Source organism: Zootoca vivipara, chromosome 6 (assembly GCF_965207765.1).
Source record: "Zootoca vivipara chromosome 6, rZooViv2.hap1.1, whole genome shotgun sequence".
In the NCBI taxonomy this organism is placed as follows: Eukaryota; Metazoa; Chordata; class Lepidosauria; order Squamata; family Lacertidae; genus Zootoca; species Zootoca vivipara.
The window spans coordinates 75995909-76020468 of record NC_142589.1 but is presented as its reverse complement, the minus strand read 5'-3'; the positions used below and the strand labels follow the sequence as shown (position 1 = coordinate 76020468).

At 45.6% G+C, this 24560-nt stretch overlaps 1 protein-coding gene across 1 annotated transcript; it reads left to right on the top strand.

Moving 5' to 3' along the window:
- The first annotated feature begins 13063 nt into the window (after positions 1 to 13063).
- LOC118087291 (C-X-C chemokine receptor type 3-like) lies at positions 13064 to 23580 on the top strand. Its single transcript, XM_035119815.3, has 2 exons — positions 13064 to 13177; positions 22338 to 23580. The coding sequence occupies exons 1-2, from the start codon at positions 13175 to 13177 to the stop codon at positions 23433 to 23435; spliced, it is 1101 nt and encodes a 366-aa protein (XP_034975706.1). The 5' UTR covers positions 13064 to 13174; the 3' UTR covers positions 23436 to 23580.
- Positions 23581 to 24560: the final 980 nt, after the last annotated feature.

Here is a 24560-nt window from a genome sequence, read left to right as displayed (position 1 = left end):
CCCAACGTTATCCCTGACTGGAGTGAGTGGAGAGATTACCAGACATACACTGGTTGGTGGCAGTGGAATTAAAACGTGGTTGGTGCAGGTACCAACGGACCGTGAAACGTCTGGGGGTTCTGTGCAGGTTGAGGTAACTGCCACATCATCTCACAAAATATACAAGTAACTACAAGATGTTTTATATATATCAGAGTCAAACAAAGAATCAAACAAATCAATGAATAGCGAGGAACACCAAGCCGTCTCTCAAAGAAAGGCGTCTAACAAATGTCCCAAAAGGACAGTATACCTGGAATAGTTCAACTGTTTCAGAATAAAGTCTTCATCAGCTGGAAATGGAATACATTTGCATTGCATTGTAAGCAATAAATGACAACAAAACTGAGCAACCTGCATGTACGTTATACAGTAGAACAAAATATATAAAGAGGTACATACCCAATAATTATCAATTAAATATTCATACCAGTAAGGATCATGCTAGTGGATCAATGCTCACTGGATAGCGCAACACAAATGCATAGGACATATAAAGTTCACCACAAGTGTCTCAAATAACAATTAATTGCAGACAATGTAAAGAAACTTAGAGGAACAGTACGTCAATTCTGGCATCACAATGCAAAGACAGCCCATAAAGCGACAGACTTAAAATAGAACAGATTTGGATGGTTTTGAAATAGTATTTAAATACAATGGATTTTACATAAAACTGATTTTAAATAAAACAATTGAAGTCGAGTTCTGAATTCAACCCCCCCAGGATATATGGATTTAAACAAATAAATTAAACAGGTTTCTTGTTGACGCAATAGCCGTTCAAAAATCTTGCCCAACCCCACGTTTCTTCTGGTTCACCCATAATACTGTAAATAAAAAATCTGTATCTGAATGGTGATGTGTGATGAAGTGTTCAGCCAGAGGTGCCTCCACGAGGCTGTCAGGGACAAGACATATTCTATGGTGGCCCCAAGCCCCCACTTTGGACCCAGCAGACTCATTGTTTAGTTCCCCCCTGAATGATTTTATGGCAGACCTGATGGATTGGATGGGTGAATCCTGATCGCAAGGATGTGGAATAGCTGCCTGGGAGCTAGATTGGTGTGCGTCTGTATCCAGAGCTGTAGAAGTAACTGTCAGTGTTATCTTTGATAATAAAGACTTAACTCTCTGCTGTGTGCATTCTTTTGAGTGCAAAGTGCCCTTGGCACATCTCCTGCTAGCTTGGCCAATGGACAGGAAGTGTGGAGAAATACTGTATATATTTCTCTGTGTGTGTGTGTGTGTTTGCAAACGCTTTAGAGAGGAAAAGGTTGTTCCCCACACCCACACATGTAGGGCGACTGTGAGTTGGCAAAATCAATCAATCTGGAAATAAATTAAAGTTCAGTTCGTAAGAATTTTGGGTTATATTTTTATTGAATTATTTGGGAGGGTCAATAAAGAAATGACATAAGGAAAGGATTTTTTTTTCTTTGCTAGCAATGGCTGGAATCTTATAGGGTGGTAAATGAAGAGGAAAAACAGCCCCAAAGGTCAAAAAATGTCAAAATATGGGGCTATATAGCAATGGCTTTCATTTCCAAAGGTTGAACCGAACCAACCCTAGCTCTTTTTATAAGTGAACAATTCGCAAATACTATGGCCCAATGGGTTGTTTTTACATAAGGCTTCCTACCAGTCTTGGTTTAAATCATGAACAGCCAACACAGAGCCCTCCTGATATTGGGATTATAGCTCCCATTACTCCTGACCACTGATTATGCTGGCTAGCTAGGGCTGATGGGAGTTGTAGTCGGACATCTGAAGGGCACATTGTTGGCTTCTCCTGGTTTAAATGGTAGGTGGCAGGTGGCAAAGGGGTTTTCTGGGAGTCCCCCAGAACCTGAACCCTCAGCACCCACTTTTCTCTCTCACACTGCAAGCAGCCACACTTCACACATGCAGACTGGCTTCTCGCTTTATGCTTCATATACATAAGTTGCTTCTTCTGCCCAGCAGAGTGTGCTATACCATTCAACATGTGAACAAGTTTCAGTATTACTAGTATTTTTGAATGCTTTTTTTTTTTTTTTACACCTGAACACATCCGCAAGTTGTGCCAGCCTTAAAAGGCACAAGGAGTTGTCAACTAATGGAGCATATGCGAACAATTTATCTCTCAAGACCTTTGTGTTGAAGTTCAAATGGCTTTTCAAACCCTTTCCCTCATGGCAGTCACCTCACTTCTATGTGTAACCACAGAGTTTTGTGTTCAGAACCCAATTCTTTGCAGAGAGCTTCTGTCAAGGGCACCAGTTTTGACTAAAGTAACAATTTTTGCATGTCATCCTAGGACAGAATGCAGGGCTTCACTCATGTGTTTGGAAGCTTGTGCTTCTCAGTGGAGAAGAAAGCAATGAATCAGAGTTGCTTTCTGAACAGATTGGATCCGACCGTTCTTCCTTCCTGATGCATATGGAACAAAGTTTCCCTGCTCTTCAAAAACCGGTTGTCCAGTTTTTTTTGAAAATAATAATAAAATTTCAAAATGGCATGCTTTGTTTCTAAATGAATGAATGAACAGCTTTGATGGTTGCAAATTTTCATTTGCTAGCATCTCACCACCATTCACATGCAACTATAGTGACATGCTATTTTTTTCAATACATGAAATCACATTTCATGTATTGTTGGTCAAACTTTCACTATTTGTGTTCTCTCTCTGCTTTCTGGGCTTTTTCACAGGATCATCTTCTGTGTCTTCTACAGCTTTCTTTTACTTTCAAAACCTATTTTCCTTCTCTGTCACCTGCCTTTATCTCTCCTACCTTCTTGCACTCCGTGTCCTCTTTCACCTGCCTTGGTTTTGTTTTCCTGCTTTCTCTTTGCCTCCTTGCCCTTTCTCGGCACTTTTTCTGCTGCCCCTCTGTTCCTTGTCTTACCTTCTTTCCAAATCCTTTATCAACAGCGGCCTGTGTGCTGCCTTTTCCTCTCTGCTGGCATCTTCTCCCACCTTCTCACCCATTTCAATCCTTCCTTTCTCTCATGTTCTTCTTTCTTTCACCAAGTCTATTTACCTGTTGCAACCTCTGGGACATGGGTAGGCAAACGAAGGCCCGGGGCCCCGGATCCGGCCCAATCGCTTTCTAAAACCGGCCCGCGGACGGTCCTGGAATCAGCGTGTTTTACATGAGTAGAATGTGTGCTTTTATTTAAAATGCATCTCTGGGTTATTTGTGGGGCATAGGAATTCGTTTAAGAAAGATTTAGCAAAGCGGGGCCCCCAATTCTTTGTTGTGGGACTATATAGAGCACAATCCACACCGTTCTAAAAAGGGAAGTCCAAAACATCTATTGGACCAGAAAGAGCCCAGATGTGCTAGCCACATGGGTGGTGCTTGTCCACTTCCTCCTAGCCAAGGGGAAGTTGTGAAGTACCAAAGATCTTCAAATCATTGAGATCTCTCTCCGAAGAGAGAACTGAGAATGAAAATGTAGAAGTCACCATTCACCCAATTAGCAATTGTTCGAGTGCCTTTTTAGTAACATATATAAACGCCTCCATTTCAGGCATTTGATGATCCCCCGCCCCCCGTGCACGAGCTTTGGATATAGAATAGAGCTCCAAGGCATCATTGTGCCGCTATTGAGCTGGCCTTTCTCCCCGGATTCCAGAGGGCATGCCACACCGTTCCTCAGAAGACAGGAATGGTCCGCCAACTTTTGGTTGCTCCAGAAGGGGACAGGCAGCCTCTCATCATGACTCCAGACACCTCGAAGGAGATTTAGGTCCTAGACAGAGTTACAGTGAAAACAACAACAGGAAAATAATAGTAGAATAATTTATTGTTCATCTAATTTCCTGCTCTTCACTTCCCTTTCCTGGGTGATTTAGAAAAGGCAAGGAAGACACCATATAAGGAGGACAAAGACCCTTCCTTTTGCCATCATAGCACCCTCATTGCAGCCACATCAAGTGGAGTGCTAGACAGGGGGTAAGCAGATGGGTCTCCTCATGCTTGCTCTGCAATTAGATTATTCACTCTAAGCATATTTTTTTTGGGGGGGGGGAACGTAGCAAACAATCAATATCAAATGAATGAGTGAACCAGTTCTTTGATACAAAAAACCTTGGTTTCAGTACAATTTTTCCATTTGTCTGTATGTGGGTTGCAATGTGATGGGGCAAGATTAATCAAATTTCCAGTCAACATTAAAAAGCATTGGCTGTGATTCTTGCACCCCCCCCATCTTTCTTTATGTTATGATTATGGACAGGGATGAGCGAAGTTGTCAACTTCTGTTTCTCTCAGTTTATAATTTGTCCTCATTTCCACATCAGTTTGCGGAAAAAAGGTCCTCATGATGATCCATCAACCTTTTAGTGTGAATTCCTCCTAATATACACATTTTGTACGTAATTTTGCCTGAGATACACATTTCAGCAAAGCAATTTGCCATAATATTTTGCCCATTGCTATGCTACCTTCACCGGTACACTTCACATTGGAATGTGCAGTTTTGTACACATTGGAGAACTGCAAAATTCAGGGAAGTGAGAATTTCAAAGGACGGGTGTGTTCCAGTTTGCACGTTGTCTCAGAATGGGCAAATTAGGAAAGTTCACCTTTAAATGCAAGCCAAATCAAATGTCCCTACTCGAAACCGAACTCAATGCAAAACAAAACAAAACAAAACAAAACAAAAACCCTACACAGGTAATCTCCCAGGACATTCTATACAAGATCTCAAAGCAGCTGTTTTATTACAGAGAAATTTCAGGAACAGACTGGAAAGAGAAGTTGCTGAATTGGAACTCATTACCAAGCTTAAAACCATGGAGCCACCTGGGATGAATAAAGACATCAGATTCTTATCTCATTATGCATGATCAAGCTTTCTATAGCGCCTCAGCCATTGCTCCCCCCCCCAGGATTAATTGCAGTCATCAGCAGTCGTTAACAGCCATCTACAGGTTTACCACTCCCATCAGCCCATCACCCATTCCCACCCACCCCCACCACCCTCTGTATATATATAAGGGTCTGACACTTCTGTTTCAAGTGTATCTGAAGAAGTGTGCATGCACACGAAAGCTCATACCAAAATAAAAACTTAGTTGGTCTTTAAGGTGCTACTGAAGGAATTTTTTTCTATTTTCCTACACAGGTAAAATACCAGAAAGTTGCCAACTCTTGTGTGGTTGAAGGAGAAGTTGGAGCCTCTGCAACTGATTTCGCCCACCCATGCAGCACATATCCTCACACCACTGCCATGTCTTTGACAATTGCACACAAATAAGAAGTGGAACCGTTGCTGAGCTCATGCCACGTAACGTCTTTCTCTTTTACAGCCCTGGTTCCCTCCCCCCCCCTTTCTGATGTATTTCCACCTGGCTGCAAAGTAAGCAAAGTGCGAAATCAGAAACCACAAAGAGAAGAGGGGAGGTCAGAGAACCTGCCAGCCTTATGGGTGATGATGAAGGTGTGAAAACGAAACCCCCATGTGTGACTTACACTGTCTTCCTGTCGAGCTCCAGAGTGCCACCCTGGCTGGGGAAAGGCAGAACTGATGCTAAAGGGGCCTGAGCAGGTGCCGAGATGGTGTGATGAAGATGTTCAGAACAGAAGAGCTCAAAACAACTCCACACCACGAGCACCTACCGCATTTATTTATTTTGTAACATTTCTATGCCGCGTGATCATTGAAAGAAACGCTCAAAGTGGTTTGTGTAAAGAACAGCGCAATAAAATTGTTGGCAAAATAGGTAAAAACAATTGTTTTAAACATTCGAAAAATAATACCAATAGTAGGCTTTAAAACAGATTGAAACACATGCTAATATTCTATATATCTGAACAGGCTTGCAATACTCTACCTACCTGCTTGCCTACCTTTTTTTAAGGACCTGAATGCAGCAGACCATATGAAGAACGAGGGGAAGGAGAGCTGAACCAGAGAGTTATTTCCTCCTACGTCTGCTATGCAAATTGGGAATCTGAGCTCCGATTGTGGGGGGAAGAACCTGCTGAGCAACTGCTCTGTGCATATTACTTTTGGTTTTGTTGGTTTGAATGTTTTTTTTATTAAATTTAAAGAAAGGCATACAAAAGGAACGATCTCATTCGGTTCAAACCAATTTAGCTGAACGTAAAGTGGCGTTGAGGATTGTTGCAAATAAATCACCTACGATAACATCATCAGTTGGAAGAATTGAGCAGACAAATAAATAAGATCTCACGTGTTCCACTTTTTAATTAATAAACATCTTCCTTGCAGGTTCCAGGCTACCTTTGGCATATTTTTCTCCCTGTTGCTCTCATGTGCGTTCAGCTCAAAGCTGCATCAAAGAGAAACAAGGGTCTGTTCAACCTGGCACGTCGGCGCATGAAGAAAAAATCGTGGCGGGCCCTTCTCCGAGAGATGTTGCCAGCAGATGATGCAACCTAGACAGCACACCAAGAAGCTCTACAGAGACTCATCAACCCTTTTGTCCAAGTCTACAGAGAATTTGGTCTTAGCATCAGCCTGCCGTGTGGGAAACCCTTGCAGACGACTGCAGTCAGGTTGTGCAACCATAGCAGTGACCAAAGGAGGAATGACCTCTGGGAGAAGAAACGCTATGGTGCATCTGCAGAAGCACAACCAGACACCTCCATCTGCCACAACATGTCTCTCCCATATCAGTCTTTAAAGCCACAGCGGGTGCTGCAATCTTCTAAGCATTTGACATCACCCCCCCAAAGGCACTCTCCTCCATTAACTCTCGAGACAAGACGGATGCCAACAAAATTCAAGGCTATTTGTTTGGAAATATTTCCAGCACTTGGGAATTGCAACTCTTGCTCCCTTGGTCTTCACTTCAGATCACTTTTGTCCACATCCCAAACTCTCACTGCTACATCACACCAACCCTCTTCTGGGTTACACTTTGACTTTGTCCCTCTGTTTCTTTACTGGGTAGGTATTGCCAATTTTAGATTACAGTGGTTTAAGAAACACATAGTTTATGAACAACCTGGATTAAGAATGCAGCAAACCCGGAAGTAGGCTTTTTGTTTTGTGAACTTTGCCTTGGAATAAGAACATGTTTCACTTCCTGTTGAGTGTGTTCCATTTGTAAATTGAGTCCCCCGCTGCTATGGGAAACAACACCTTTGTTTAAGAATGCTTTGGTTTAAGAACAGACTTCCGGAACGGATTAAGTTCGTAAACCAAGGTACCACTGTACTTGATGTGTAAATCCCTGTCTAAGGAACTGGAGGAAATGTGGATGTATCACAGAGCTAGAGTGTAGACCAGGTTTTTGTACACATTCCTTCAGAGTCTATCTTTCAGGGCCACACACCAACTGAGGGCAGGATGAAGCCTGCAGCAGAGCAAAAGTGGGAGGGTCGACCCCTTCTCTCCATCTTTCTGCTACCCCTTTTACCTGTCTTTTGTTTCAGCCACTCTGAGAACAGGATCCTGAACTAGGTGGCCATTTTGTCTCATCCAGAAGACTTTTCTTACCACCTGCAGACAACAGCTTGACTAGATATTTCAAATTAGACAGTGTTCCTTATCTCTGCAACTCTTGCCAATGTGAACCATTTCGCTCTGCCAAATCTCCACTTGCAGCTCTTGAGCGGCTCCTGAGGTCTTCCTCCTCTGTTTCCAAGCATGACTGGCAAGAGATCCACCCCACGCACTTCCCACTTTTGCTGAGCAGAAGCGAGAACCAGTTTCACAACAATCTGCTGTGCATACATGTGTCCTGACGTTCTCAAGATATTGGAGTGCAGGAATGGCAACCAGCCCTCTTGGGAACTCCACGGAGAGGAAATGAGGCCCCCTCAAGAATTTCAGCAAGGGGCCATGCAATGCGGATGCTTCTGTTACTTGCATCCAAGGTAAGATGCACAACATCTTGCCCCACCCACTCCACTTTGCCTCTGGAATCTGCTCCTTTGGCACTTGGAGGATTGGCCAGGTGGGAAGCCAACCCTCAGGCTGAAAGAGGGTTCTCAACTCCTGCTGCAGGTAGCCAGCTTGTGTGAAAGAAGTGTATTGGTTAGAATGTTGGACCAGGACCTGGAAGACTAGGGTTCAAATCCCCCCACTCAACCATAAGCACCGACTCCTAGGGGCCAAGGCAGTTTCGGCGCCCTGAATATTCAGAGGACGTCATGCGATGTCACACGGGGCTCCCCCAATCCTCTGGAGAAACTGGTGCCTCTGCATTCAACTCACTGTGGGCCAGTCCCAGTCTCTCTAAGCCTGACCTACCTTGCTAGGTTGTTGTGAGGACACAAATAGGAAGGGGGAGAACCATGTGTGCCTTGGAGGAGATGTGGAAAATAGTAATAATAATACTAGCAGGAGCAGCAGCAACAACAACAACTTTCATATCGCTGAACAGAGGAAGTTGCCTTACACCCGTCAAAGGTTGGTCCATCTAGCTTTTGTCTACATTAAATGGCAGTGGCCCTCCAGGATTTCAGGTGAGGAACATTCACAGCCCTACCTGGAAATGCTGAGGGTTGAACCTCTGACCTTCTGCATGCAAAACAGATGCCCTGCCACTGAGTTCTTGCCCTTTCCCATGATGCACATGGATGTGTGATTCACTCTTTCAAAATGACTGGCCATTATAGGGCAGGGGATGATGGACAACCTTGGGTGCAGGTAAGAGATGGCCAGCTTGTGGGCCTCCTGAACAAACTCAGATTGGCTGAGTTATGAAACGGTGGTAAATTAGCTATACATATTTATTCCTGTTCTCTCTTGGCATGTTTTAATTTTTTTAAAAAAATTAATTTTAAAAAGGAACAACCAGAAATGTTTCTGATGGCTGTCCACAATTGAATGTTTTCACACCTCTGCTAGTTAAAGTCTCTCCTCTTTACAGAGGGGAGGGGTTGTGAGTGGAAGCCGCTCCCACATAGGCAAGGGGGTGTTTCAGCCCCTTGCCTACATGCCCTCGCTGCCGTGCCACGCCTCCGGTAGCCAGCCAATAGGGCTGGCTCGGGGCGGGGTTGGTGCACTTATTGCAGCCGCGGCAGACCTCAGCCTCCATTTTGTGCCAGGTTTTTCCTTCAGATCTCCCACCCACCCTCCCTTTAGGTCAGGCTAGGTTTTTGACGTTGCTACGGACGGTCGCCTTGGTTGCCCAAGGGGTCTGGTAGGAGTTTTTTGTCCATTTGGCAAAATTGGCTCAGGCCTCTTGGTTTTTCGTCTACCTCGTAGCAAATCGTCACAACTTCATTGGCGGTTAGGCATTGGTATATCCATGATGTGTCGGAGGGGCCAAGGTTCGTACCATCGCCTACCCCCCCATCTTTAGGGTATTCCGTTAAAGGAATCTGGCGGTTGTGGATCCCGTCCGATGCCCTGCTGGTGGCTAGGGCCATGGCACGACCCCCGGTGGCATCAGGGGGAGCTTCCAGTTGTATTTGCATCAACAGGCTCCACCTTCTGGTTGCTAACCTTTGATGACTCCACACTGAGCGGGGGGAGTCATCTAGTCTGTTCAATGCCTAAGCCAATACCACTCACATGCTGTAACCAATAAAGTTGTGGCCTTTCCCACCCATTAACTATAATACATTGTGTCCTTGTGTCTTTATTTCCCCAAGCGGGTTGCGGGTTCTCGACTCACAGTTGCTCCTCCTGGTTTCATCAGTTCTACAGATATGACTTCAAATGCCCCGTTGGCAGAATTCTGGCTGAACATTCATTTATTTGTATCGTCTTGAATGTATGGACACAAGTCATCCCTTTAAGTTTCTTGACGATCTGAGCCTGGAAAAGAAACTGTCGCATTTCTTAAAATCAAGAGTTTCACTTCTCTTCAGTCTGGCCTGGGTTATTCCAATACAACAAAAGAGCTTTGAAGATGTTCTCAAGGCAAATCTAAAAAGAAACGCAGTATAAGCACAGAAAATTGGGAAACACTGGCCTGCAATTGGAAAATAGCCTTTACCAAAGGCATCATGGACTTTGAAGAAGCACAAACTGAGAATGAAAGGGAGAAACAAGCCAAGAAGAAGGCACATTTGGCAAGTCCTCACTGTGATTGACTCCTGCCCAGAAACCTATGCATGTCCCCACTGTGGAAGGATGTGTGGATCCAGAATTGGCCTCCACAGTCACCTACGGACACACCATTAAGACCGCATTCATGGAAGACAATTTTACTTAGCTACTTACGGGACCGCCTCTCCTGGTATCCCCCACAGAGGACCCTAAGGTCCACAAATAATAACAGCTTAAGGGTCCCAGGCCCTAAAGAAGCCAGATTATCCTCCACAAGGGCCAGGGCCTTTTCAATGATGGCACTGACCTGGTGGAATGCTCTGTCCCATGAGAATAGGGCCCTGCGGGACTTGATCTCCTTCTGCAGGGCCTGTAAGACAGAGCTATTCCGCCTGGCTTTCAATTTAGCCTGATCCCCCACTCCTTTTTCCCTTCCTTTTTTTAAAAAAATAAAGAAACCCTCCTGGGTCCCCACATTAAAATTCTTCCCTGGTCTCCTTGCTGGCCTTAGCAGGATTAACTTGGCCAGTTCTAAACAGGGAAGGACAGGGTATAAATAAATTATTATTATTATTATTATTGAAGAAGAAGATTCCAAGTGTCAATACAGCCAGCCAGTACACTCTCTCTGATCAAGCTACTCCTGTTTGTTTCATAATAAGGCAACAGATAAAGTAGAGTTGACTGCAGGCACATAGCAAGAAAATGTTCCTGTTTGGGTTGCACTTTGACTAAGGTTATGCCCGTTGGGTTTAGGTTCAGTCCAGCCAAGATTTGGTGCTGGGTTCAGCCTACCTTCAGGATAATGTTGCCAACCATTTTTACCAGTCTTAGCCCTGTGCTAGAAAGGGATTGGTTTCATTGATGTGTGATGTGTGATATTTCAGTGAACCAAGCATAATTGGTGCAGACTGGGGGCTCCCCCAGAATTCCCTTTGCACCCTACTTTCCAAGCAGTTCTCTCTTCTTTTGGTCCCTGTGCTTTCGCTGGGCGAACCCATGTTTTACCGTTGAATTGGAGAAAACGGCAATCAGTTTCCCCCCTGATTTGCCATTTGCTCTGATTCAGCAGCAAAACTCAGGTTTTCCCAGGAAAAGAGCTGGACACGCCCAAAGGAGGGAGAGAGAGAAATAGAATGCTCAGCTGTGAGGGACAGGGGATATCGCGAAGTCCCTCCCCTCCTGAGTTCCAGCCCATCCCCGAGCGCAGGGGAAAGCAGGGAGAGTTCCGTCTCAAGTGGGGAAGCAGGAAGTGGGGTCCGAGGCTCACACAGGGTAGCGGAGCCAGCATCCCAGGTGGGACAGGAAGGGGGAAGCAAGGGGGGCAGACCTGTCCCCCCAACTCCGGAATTGCGCAGAAAACGTAGGAGATTTAAATCCTGGACCTGTGCTTGATTTTCATGGTACAGAAGATACAGGACATTTTGAGAAAACAATTGTTACAACAGTAAACAAGTAACTTGCCCTGATAAAATCGCAGGCTTTTATCATGCCATGTGTTAAAGTTTCATTTGATTACTCTAAGAGATGGTGCCACATTTTCCCACGAGTGCTGGGTGGATTCCTGCCATGTTCCGAACAATTTATGTGTTTATTATTATTATTTTGGATTTAAAATAAACTATTTCTTGTTAAAACAATCACAATAAACCAAACACACACATCTATAATTCACAACAAATCCAGTCCAGTCAAATCCTTTCAAAATCATAACAAAATAAAACAAATCATACAATTCAAATCAAATCATAACAAATCAAAACAAATCATACATTTCATATCAAATCATAACAATCAGACAGAATCAGACAAAATCAGACAGAATCAGAATCAAATCAGACAGAATCAGACAAATCAGCACATACACATATCAAAAAGGAAAAAACACACACAAAACACAAAAACAAAACAAAAATTAAGAAACCTCCCAACATTTTTGTATCGCTTCCCTCTTTCCAAATGCTTCTTTTATTATGCTTCTTCCTCCTTAAATAAAATTGATTAAACCAAACTATGTTACCCTTAAATTCTTGTTACTGCAATTAATTTCTTATGAGTCTTAATCTAGGCAAATCACCAGTTTTGAATTCATACCTTCTTTACAAAAATATTCTTCCACGTATTTCCATTCCTCCTTAATTTTTTGTTTTGAGACATTCCTAATACTTGCCGTCATCCTCGCTAGGTTCATACATTCTGGCAGAATTTATGAACTTAGAATTTAAGAATTTACAATTTATGTGTTTAATAAACATTTGCGATGCCTATTCCGGGTGACGCGGATCTACACTTAGGAGGAAGATTTCATCTTTTCATGCACTTGAGACAACGATCTCTCTCTTCTACATGTGCTTAAAAATACAAAATCTCTGTACATGTTTGCATCTGGTGAGGGGAGCAGGTCTGGTAAAAACAGTTGGTGATCCTAAATCAATTACAGTGGTACCTCGGGTTACAGACGCTTCAGGTTACAGACTCTGCTAACCCAGAAAGAATACCTCGGGTTAAGAACTTTGCTTCAGGATGAGAGCAGACATCGCACAGTAGCGGTGCGGCGGCAGCAGCCGAAGGCCCCATTAGCTAAAGTGGTACCTCAGGTTAAGAACAGTTTCAGGTTAAGAGCGGACCTCCAGAACGAATTAAGTTATCAACCCAAGGTACCACTGTGATGATTCATTGTGATGAAATAGTTTATCAGCTTCTGGCTTCAAGTATGCACACACACACACACACACACACACACACACACACACACACACAGCTTTCTTCCCCCTTTTTAATGTACATAATGGATTCCACTGAGGGAAAGTAGGTTTCACTCCTACTTTCCACTTGATGCTGAATTTCTTATTGAGAAGTACCTCTTTCAAAGCCTCATTGGGAGGTTTCTTTCTGCCCTGGCTTCTTCGACCCATCCAGTCGTCGCTGAGAGGAGGGGGACATGCACTCTGCACGATGTCAGGAGCCTGGCAGGCCAGGGGGAGGGAGGCAAATCTTCAGCCCCCTTTCATGCTGTGCAATCATACCATACTTTTACCTCAGCAGACTTCCTGCCCTCCGCTCAGCGGAGAGAGGATATAAAATAGTCTAGGCCAGATCAAAGGCTCCATCCTCTGCAGAACCTCCTCCCGTGTACTCTGTTGGGCTACGTGGAGTCTAACCACTTCTAGCTATGGTGAGTTTCCCCATCTCTGGTTATATTTGTGATTGTATAATCAAATAAGGCATAGACAGTGCTGCTTCCAATCTACTTTGCTCTTAAAACTGGGTTAATTGTTGTGTGTGTGTGTGTGTGTGTGTGTGTGTGTGTGTGTGTGTGTGTGTGTGTCATTTTCCCCATCCACACAGAAGTTGCTTAAAGTGGGTTATTAATATGAAAGAAAACCTAGCAATAACACTTAGCTGATGATATTGTTGTCTGGCTTTTGATGGGGCTACACAGGTTTGTAGACTGCATAAAGCGGTGGGCAGGGAACGTAAAATTTTACTGAGCATGGGTGGGTGGGGAGCCTGATACCTTGAAAAAACAAGTGCGGGGACAGAATCATAGAATGGTAGACTTGGAAGGGGGCCGAGGGTCATCTAGTCCAACCCCCCCCTGCAATGCAGAATATTTCTCCCAACATGGGGCAGAAACCCACGCCCCGGGGATTAAGAGTCTCTTGGTCTGCCAACTGAGCTACCCCATGTGAAATAATTTAGGAATGCACAGTTTGCCAGAGGACATTGAAGGTAGGAACTGTTCTCACTAGACTGCTAGCCTTGTTTGAATGGAGCTGATTATCAGGCTGCATTCATATCCGAAATGGGGAACCTGTAGCCCTTCACATGTTGTTAGACTGTAACTCCCAGCACTGACCATGCTGGCTGGGCTCACGGAAGTTGGGAGTTCAGCATCGCCTAGACAACCACAGGTGCCACATCCCAGATATTAGATTCAAACTTCCAGCATCACCGTTCTAATAAGCCCCTTTGAGACATTTAAAGACTCAAGAGCTCGACCCGTTGTGCAGCGAGAAACAACATTGCAAAAGGCATGGAGAGCCAGCAATCCAGATTTGCCTTCTGAGATTATTTTGCAGCCTGATCCTATGTGCGTACAATTGAGGAGTAAGGAGTCCTGTTGAGCTCAAGGAAGCTCACTCCCTGATGTTCGAAGGATTCCAGTCTCAGATTTGTTGCCTCCAAAGTTTAAGAGGAGCAAAAGGGAGACCCTCCTCTAAACCTATTCCCGCTGACACTATATATGTCTCTGATCCTAAAGAAGATAACTCTCATCAGCAACAAATTGATGTTACTGATGAAATGGATAAGCCACGAGGGGATATTTATGACACTCTCTTATACTGAAATAAATGGGGTGGGTGGTTGTGACTGTACAACAGAGATTCATTCATAACTATTTTAGAGACTGCTGCTGCAGTTGACTTTCATTCGCAACTCATGACCTGCAATAGCTTTTCTTTTCTGTTTTTCTTGTTAGTAGTTGGATTTTGACTGCGCTTGCCATGACTGTAGTAATGGTTTTGTTATTTATTTATTTTTTTAAAAAATCTTGTTTCAATGTATTATCTGCCGTTCACCCTAAGGTCCCAGGGTGGGTTACAACATTTCAAAATACGTTGAAAACAGTTTAAGTTTTAGAGAGCGACTGCAGGTCGGAGAAGATGATGCTGAGCTAAGTGGGTCAAGATGCCGACAGAGAATAAGGCACCCCCTATGTTTCCCTCCCTTATCCCACTGCCCTAGAGGCATGTGCAGAGTCCTTCTTTGAAGAAAAACTCGTGATTGTTCCTATCAGCTGTTTGGAGAGAGGCAAAGGAGCTTGATTTCCTCCTTCCAACTTGTGCAGCATACAAACCAGGTCAGGCTATTTATCTGTCCATCTGTGACCTATGCGGCATACATTTATGGGATGTCACACCTCAAGGCTCTTCTGTTTTATTTTTCTTTATTTAATTTCGATGATGATGATGATGATTCTCTTCAGTTATGCGCACACCATACATTTAAAGCACATGCACGCACCCCAAGAAATCCTGGGAACTGTAGTTTGTTAAGTTAAGCTCTGTGCAGGCAAACTACAGTTCCCCAGGATTCTTTGGTGGGGGGAGTGCTATAAATGTAAAGTGTGTGCTTTTGTTGTTTTTGCCAGAACAGACTTATCAGGGCTGGAAACTGTGACTGACGTGACTCTCTGGGGTGACTCACCTGCCGCCTGATTCTTTTCAGAGTTGGAGGTGCCAGGAATCGAACACAGGACCGTTGGTTTCGTGATTGCACATGTGTTGTTGCCCGTGAACTCCCAGGCTCGTCCACACTTATCTTTGTTCAGAGCAGCTGGCTGGTGCAACTGCTGCATTTTTGAAGTGCACAGCTCTGGCAAGAGCGGGGTGCACATAGCTGAATGGGAGCCAAAGCCCCCCCCCCGCATGCTTTCACAGCAGGAGATCTCTTTGATCTCTTCACGTTCCGAGGGACATGATTGTGGCATCTTGGCTGACAGTGACAAAAGTAGTTTTCTTCTTCTTTTAATCTTTTTAACTGGGCCTGTTTGAAGCTGTAGAGACCACAAGACGGCTGCCTAGGGTGATCAGATTTCATCCTCCTGGTTGACTTGAAACGAGTCGGCCGGAATCAAGAGCGGCATTGCACCTTAATTCAGGAGGAGGGTGGAATATGACCCAGTTCGCGCTTAAATGCAAGCTCACTCAATTCGCTCTCTGAAACAGCACAAGAACTGAAAGGCAGCCGTCCTTTGAAACCCACGCATCCGACTTTTGCAGTTCTTCATTCAAGTGCAGTGGTACCTCGGGTTACAGATGCTTCAGGTTACAGACTCCGCTAACCCAGAAATAGTACCTCGGGTTAAGAACATTGCTTCAGGATGAGAACAGAAATTGTGCGGCGGCGGCAGCCGGAGACCCCATTAGCTAAAGTGGTACCTCAGGTTAAGAACGGTTTCAGGTTAAGAACAGACCTTCAGAACGAATTAAGTTCTTAACACGAGGTACCACTGTAATGTCTGCAAAAATGCATATGCTAGCATAAAGTGTGCATTACATTGCACATATAAGGAAATCAGACATTAAAGTATATAACAGTGCTTTGAAAAATAATGTGTAAAACGAGAAACTGAGGAGGAACCACAAACTGCCATACTTGTCCCTCCTTGAGCATAATGACAATTGATTCTGGGGGGGAAAGCTCAGTTAATTTAAAAGGGAAGATTTACACTGGAGTAAAGGATGAAAGATGTGTGTGTGGTTCTTTCTTTTTCTTTTCTTTATTTCTTTTTGCTGTTACCTGCATTGAACTTGTTTAGAGCAACATTTGAGACATGTTTCCTGGAAGTATGTGTGCATTAAACCGCATTCTGGAAAGTTACTATTCTTGGGTTAACTCAAAAGTTGGTTCTCTTGCAGGAATGCAGCCCACATACATGTGTGTTTGGTGTGTATGAGACAGAGCAGAGGTATTATTTCTCATGGCTGACACACACACACACACACACACACACACACACACACTCCTAAACTGCCATCTCTGGCATGCAGTCCTGCAGGCCAGGATCGTTTACTAGAACTTATTATGTACAGTGCTGGATCCAGGAGAATCGCGAATGATGTGCAGCAACCATTGTCTTGTGCTTGCGGTGGGGAAGCTGCTTCAAAGGGTGCGATGTGTGTCAGGGAGGAAGTTGAGGGGGTGAGGAAGGGAGGGAGACCAGTGAGAAGGTAGCGAGGGAGACATGGAGATGGGCAGTGGCAAAAGAGATATGAGAGAGAGAGAGAGAGAGAGAGAGAGAAGGTGTGGAGAGGAAATGGTTGCTGACAGTGTAGGGGGAGAGATAAGGTTGCAGATAAGGTTGGATGAAATAGAGATGGGTGAGAAGGTGATGAGAGAAAGAGGAGAGGGCGAGAAATAGAGAAAGGAAGGGCGCGCAAAGCTGTTCTTTTGTGTCCTCCTGCTCAAGAGTCCTTTGTCTGACCACTGTGGGAATCAACATTCTAGGCCCGATAAGAGCTGATTCAGCAGGGTTTTTGCTACACCCTTAAGGTCAAGCAGGCTATCTGGAAGTACGAATTTAGGCAAATGTCGCATAGGATTCACTGCCCAGCCCGGATTTATTTTTGGGTGGGTGGGTGTCAGGGACTGGGCAGAGGAGGAATAGTGGAGACCGCCTCCCCAGCCTGATCCTTCCAGGGAGGAGGAAGAGGAAGACAGTATAGATTTACAACAGGGGTTTGCGGGCGGTCACAGCTTGGAGGCAGATGAGGGGGGAAGTTTGGAAATAATGGGAGTGGAGGAGGAGGAGGAGGAGGAGGAAGCGGGGCGACAGCTGACACACATGGTGTCCTTGGAAAGTATTCCAGACCCTCCATCCCCCAGAACCCGGCGAGCCTTGAAAGTAGGAGAGCAAAGAGCTCAAAGACAGAGGGCACGTAGCAGCACTCGTAGAAGTGGTGTGTGGAGATTCACTCGGGACAACGCCATTATCCAAGAACCTGGGTTCTACAGCCCCTCTCTGTAAATATTGAATGAAAAAGGACAGTGAGAAACCTTCCCTTGTCTTTAGACTTTCCTGGGCAACCAGCCATGAGCCGCTGACAGCATCCTGACAGTGGGTTTCCTACTGCTTAACTTCATTTATAAAATTATTAGACTATACCTGAAGGAGCGTCTCCACCCTCATCGTTCTGCCCAGACACTGAGGTCCAACTCTGAGGGCCTTCTGGCAGTTCCCTCACTGAAAGAAGTGAGGATACAGGGAACCAGGCAGAGGGCCTTCTTGGTAGTGGCGCCCTCCCTGTGGAACGCCCTCTCATCAGATGTCAAGGAAATTAATAACTATCTTACTTTTAGAAAATACCTCTAGGAAGCTCTGTATCAGGAAGTTTTTAAAGTTTGACGTTTGTTTCTATTATGTTGGAAGCCGCTCAGAGAGGCACAGGCAACCCAGTCAGATGGGCGGGGTAAAATTCATGAAGGTGGTGATGGACTCTCCTTCCTTTGAGGTTCTTAAGCGGAAGTTGGATAGCCATCTGTCATGGATGCTCTAGCTGAGATTCCTGCATTGCAGGGGGTTGGACTAGATGACTCTTAGAGTTCTTTCCAACTGTATGATTATGATTATTAAACTACCACTCATCAAATATTAGAGCAATTTCCAACACACCCTGTAAAATAAGTAAATAAAACACATGAGCAGAGATGGCCGTGGGGTGAATAATAATAATAATAATAATAATAATAATATATTATTATTATTATTATTATTATTATTATTATTATTATTATTATTACCTTGCCCATCTGGCTGGGTTCCCCCAGCCACTCTAGGCGGCTTCCAACAGAACATTAAAATACAATAACCTATTAAACATTAAAAGGTTCCTTAAACAGGGCTGCCTTCAGATGTCTTCTAAAAGTCTGGTAGATGTTTTTCTCTTTGACATCTGGTGAGGGGGTGTTCCACAGGGTGGGTGCCACTACCGAGAGGGCCCTCTGCCTGGTTCCCTGCAACTTGGCTTCCCGCAGCGAGGGAACCGCCAGAAGGCCCTCGGCGCTGGACCTCAGTGTCTGGGCTGAACAATGGGGGTGGAGACACTCCTTCAGGTATACTGGACCGAGGCCATTTAGGACTTTAAAGGTCAGCACCAACACTTTGAATTGCGCTCAGAAACATACTGGGAGCCAATGTAGGTCCCAGTCACCAGCCTAGCTGCCGCATTCTGGATTAGTTGTAGTTTCCGGGTCACCTTCAAAGGTAGCCCCACATAGAGCGCATTGCAGTAGTCCAAGCGAGAGATAATTAGAATGTGCAGGTGCCATTGGCAATGGTCCCTTATTGGTAGGACACACTTTGGCGTATCTTATGCTGAGTCAGACTATTTTGTCCACCTATCAGAGTATTTCGCACACTGGTTTCTCCCAGCTGTACCTGGAAAAGCCAGGGATTGAACCTGGGGGCTTCTGTGTGTGCAAGGAAAATGCCTTGCCTCCAAGCTGTGACCTGCAGTTTCCCCACATGGTGAAAATGCTGGGGACCAGGCCTGCACCCAGGTTCTGTTTGCTTGGAAGGAGATCTGTGACGATTCTGCGATGGATGGGATTGCATTTATACATGAGTACAAGCTGAGTGATGTCCGACTAACAAACACCTCAAAGTTCACTGCTCCCCTATCTGATTTCTAGGGGCAATGCTACCATCATCCCTGAAAGGGCTTTTGGAGTCTTAAACTCAGCGACCATCTCTGACTTCCCATCTTTTGTTCTCTTTTTTACACACACACACACACACGGTGATGACATTACCATATTTTTTCCGTATATTAGATGAGGTCCCCCCCCCCCCCGGGAAAACTAACCTAAAAAATGGGGTGCTCATCTTATACACAGATAGTGCATCGGGGGGAAGGGGGGGTTGATGAGAGACGGGAGGCAGAGATTGCCAGCAGCGTTTTTGCAAGTGAGTCATGGATGCGTCCAGGGCTGCTGCGGATTTGCTGTTGTTGCAGCCATAGAGTGGGCGATTTGCGGCTCCTGTTGTGTTGTGTTCAGATGATTGGTGGGCTCGTTGACGCGCGCAATCCTCCCCCCAAAAAGCTCAACAACTCTGGGCAATTTCACCCCATTTTCTTAAATTTGCCCCCCCCCCAAAATAGGGGGCTGGAGAAGGAACTGGCAATCCACTCCAGTATTTTGCTATGAAAACTCCATGGACATAAACAAGTAGAAGCTTTGAGAAGGAAGTGAGAGTTTCCAAGGCATGCTCTGGTTCATTGGTTCACGGAGAGTCGAATACGACTAAGATGACTAAACAACAACAAAATTAGGGGGCATCTTATACATGGGGGTGTCTTATAAGCAGAAAAGTATGGTACCTCAAGCAAGGGCAGGGGAGTCAAAGGACAACTCCGCTTTTGCATTACTTTTGCCTCATTGGGAGAGATGAGCAGTAGGTTTGCCCCCAAACCAGCTCTGTCAAGCACCTCCTCGTGCGCCCGAGCTGAGGGGGCCATTATAAGAACTACTATTTAAGAATTGGCACCTACGTTTTCTCGGAGAGGGGCTGTCTAGTTTTGATTGATTGTAAGCCACTCCAGGAGCATTTTGGGGGGGCAAAAATGCTCTAATTAAATAACAAATCAATAATACCATACTTGGGGAGGGGGAGACAAACTACCAACCTGTTTGGAGAGCCAAAGGTACAACAAGAGAAACGTCTTCCTCTGTGCTGTGATCACTCGTTCCCCGAATGACTCTGTTGACAGGTTTCGAAAGATGTGGTGGTGTCTTGAAAATCTGCAAAACCGCCTTCACCAGAGATGGTGGAGGGGCAAGTGAAATGAAGTGTGTACACCACAAGGAACCAACGAGCTAAGCGTCCCCTCTTCTACTCTCAGAACTAAGCTTTGAATTGTGGGGCCGGTGAGGCAACGCAGGAGTGGGATGAGGGTCAAATAAGGGGAGGGGTCCCAGTGGAACCTAGACTCTAAACTTTCGGAGGCAGTGGTGTGCATGTGCGAGAGGCATTCTGGTCACGCTCGCATTTGCACATTTATTCCACGAGAAGAAGTGAGTTGCAGTTTGTTCAGGGTGCTGAGAGTTGTCAAGAGATGTCCCCTATTCCCCTCCCAGAGCTACAATTTCCAGAGTTTCCTGTGAAGAGGGGTCGATTGCCTACCCACTCTGGGAAATGTAGCGGGGGGAGGGGATAGGGGTCTTCTAAGAACTCTGAGCCTCTTGAGCAAAACCACAGCTCCCAGAATCCTTTGCAGGTAGCCATGACTGTTCAGTGTGGTACTGCAGCACTTTAAAGGTGTATGGTGTGAAAATGGCCTGGTTGTAATGAAAAGGGCTGCTCGCTAAAGGAGAATAAGAGAATAAGAGAACATGGAAGGGAGAAGAGGAGCAGTACACACAAACGGGTTCTGTCAGGCAGGGCGAAGAAGAAATCTGGTGGTGAATCAACACCACAAAACCATTTCCCCTAACCTCCCAGAGGTGCCCAAAGCTCTGTGTGACAAATGTGACCTGGATGTGTGATGGGTAGGAAAGAGCCAACCATTGCTCAAGTCCCAAATCCCTTTAAAGCAGAGCTTTCCAAACTTTTCATGTTGGCGGCACACTTTTTTAGACGTGAATCATTTCGCGACGCAGTAATTCAGTTTTACTAGCAAACCCGAAGGTTAAACCAACTCCTCTCCATCCCCAGGAGGAGCGCGGGGAGCTTGGACTAGTGTAGGAAGAGTTAGACCAATATTATGGTATATTGTTTTATTTCAGGTTTGATCTGCAAAATTGCTCTTTCTATCCCCTTCCTGCTCTTATTACATATACTTTTGTTGAGCAAACTGCTGAATTCGATCTCTGTAGGAGGCCCATTAATGAAGCTCACCAGCTCCTGACTCCCCTCAGTTTTAGCCAAATCATATTCCCCTCAACAGCTGCTAAAGTGCACAGTAATTGGAGCACCAGGTACAGCTTTGGGGTTTTTTAACCAGAAAAATAATGTAGGTGGAAAGGGGTTAAGCCCTCCCTCCACACACTGCTTCTTCGGGGAAACTGACAGTGCTTACCACTCCTGACCCAGCAGCTGCGTTTCAGGTTTTTTTAATATATAAAAGATTTGAGATATCTGATCACAAATCTTCCATGCTAGGCATTGTCTGACCCTAACAGAGCAGGGAGAAGGAAAGAGAGCTTCCAATGGCAACAACTCTGCCTGCCTGCACACTGTCTCACCAGAGTTGCACATGCCCTGGTTTTCTCCCACTTGGATAACTTGAAGGTGACTCAGAAACTACAACCAATCCAGAATGCAGCAGCTAGACTGGTGACCGGGAGCAGCTGCCGGGACCATATAACACTGGTCCTAAAAGACTTACATTGGCTCCCAATATGTTTCCAAGCACAATTCTATGTGTTGGTGCTTTAAAGTCCCAAACGGTCTCAGCCCAATATACCTGAAGGAGCATCTCCACCCCCATCATTCAGCCCAGACACTGAGGTCCAGCTCCGAGGGCCTTCTGGCGGTTCCCTCACTGCGAGAAGTGAGGTTACAGGGAACCAGGCAGAGGGCCTTCTTGGTAGTGGCGCCCGCCTTGTGGAACGCCCTTCAGTCAGATGTCAAGGAAATAAACAACTAACTGGCTTTTGGATGACATCTGAAGGCAGCCCTGTAATGGGAATTTTCTTTGAATGTTTAATTATATTTTTGTATATGCTGCAAGCTGCCCAGAATGGCTGTGGCAACCCAGCCAGATGGCCATGGTACAATTATTATTATTATTATTATTATTATTATTATTATTATTATTATGTTTTAGAGTTACGTCTGGAATCCAAGTGAGGAAGCTGACATTGCCTCTTTCATGGACAACAACACATACCTCAGCTACTATGATAGCAACAATGACACCTTGCTCTGTGGCTCCGACAGCACCCAGGATTTCAGGCGCTATTTCCTGCCTCCGTTCTACTTCCTGATTTTCCTCCTGGGGCTCTGTGGGAACGTGATGGTGATTGCCGTCTTGCTGCGTGCCAAGGAATCCCTACCTGGGACGGATGTGTTCATCTTGCACCTAGCTGTCGCCGACGTCCTCCTTGTGTTGACCCTTCCATTCTGGGCTGTCCAGGCCATGCACAGCTGGGTCTTTGGGGACGTAATGTGCAAGATAGTTGGCAGTGTTTTCAAGATCAACTTCTACGCCAGCATCTTCTTCCTGGTCTGCATCAGCTTCGACAGGTACCTCTCCATTGTTTACGTCATTCGCATGTACAACCGCGGCGGCAGGTCCTCTCTCATCTTCCTCAGCTCGTTGGCCGTTTGGGCCCTCTGCATTCTCCTCACGCTTCCGGATTTCATTTACCTGACCTCTGAACCTGATTCCCGCCAAAACACCACCTCGTGCACCCTCAATTTCCCCCCAGGCTCAAGCTCAGCCAAGTTCTTCATCCGCATCTTCAGCCAACTTCTTGCTTTCTTCCTCCCACTGGTGGCGATGACCTTTTGCTACATCCGGATCATCCTCAGCCTCGTGAACTCCAAAGGCTCCAAGAAGAACAAGGCCTTCCGAGTCATCTTCGCTGTGGTGGTCGTCTTCTTCCTCTGCTGGACGCCCTATCACTTGGTGGAGTTTATCGAGACCCTGATCGACTTCAATGCCCTGCAGAAGGATTGCGAATGGGAGGCCAAACTGGACATGGCCGAGACGGTCACCACCAGCTTGGGGTTCTTCCACTGCTGCCTCAACCCACTGCTCTACGCTTTTGTGGGCATCAAGTTTCAGAACAGGTTCCTCGACCTTCTCGAATCCTTTGGCTGCGTCAGCCATGCGTTCCTGCAGAGACATGCCAGGAGCTCCAGCCACCGGAGAGATTCAACTTGGTCTGAAAGCACAGAGGCCTCCTACTCGGGGCTCTAGGAAGCCTAGAGTTTCCCTGCTCATCCAGAGTTTCCCAGTTGTTGAGCCAGCCAGTCAACAGCTTTTAAGAGAGTCAAAAGTGGCACCCCCCCCCTCGATGCACCCATGCATTTACAATTGCCCCACTCTCAACACCAACCAACCAGGGCTTACAGATTTCTGAAACACCACACACACACATGCCCTTCACAACCTATTTACCAGGGGTGACAGTCAGATGAATGTTCACACTGCGAGCAGTGGTTGTTTCTTTTGTACCACTTTTTGAAAACAGCGAAAAAATTGTCACCTGTCTCCTAACTAGGCTAGCGCTGAATGGAGCCTCCTGAGGTCTGGGCCTCAATGGAAAAACATAATTCAAAAGTACACTTCCAAGATTCCGAAGAACTACCCTACAAAATATGGATTTTGGGATTTTGATTCTTGAAACGTCCGTTTCCATCCACAAGGATTTTCTAGTGTTTTTTTTTGTGTGGAAAGCTTTCTGGTGAACATAGCTATTTCACACTTCACTTACACAAGTCACACCCTTTTGGTGTTTACATTCAGGTTTTGTTTTTTCTTCTTCACTTCCTCACCACAAACTCTCAGACAGAGAGTTGTGACTTCAGAGTTTTTGAGACTCGCACCCAAGACATTTTGAATGTAAATGTTTTTGGAACTTTAAAGTTTAATTCACCTTCCACCCAGTGAGAAACATGGAACCAGAGAGCTCTTGAGCTCATGTCCGGCTTCTGGGATTCCCACAGATGTCTAGTTGGTATGCGGTGAGAGCGGGATGTTGGTTTAGCTAGGTCAGGGGTATGGAATCCTTTTCTGCCAAGGGCCACGTTCCCTTCTGGGGGCCACATTCCAGTGGTGAGTGGGACTAGAGGCAAAAGCAGGTGAAGGAACAGGTCTGCATTTTTTACTTTTGTATTGGGGAGGGGGGAGAGAGGGAAAGCAGCCTACTGTGGAAAGGTAAGGATTCTGATATGCACACAGCTTTGGTAGGCAAGCAAAGGCAGGATCAAAGGTCAAGGGCACATTCCTTCCAGACAGGAGAGCCAAGTGGGGGCGGGGGCGGGGCAGGGGCCGCCACCCCAAATGTCCCCGTGACACACCCGCATGCCCTGCAGTGTGTGT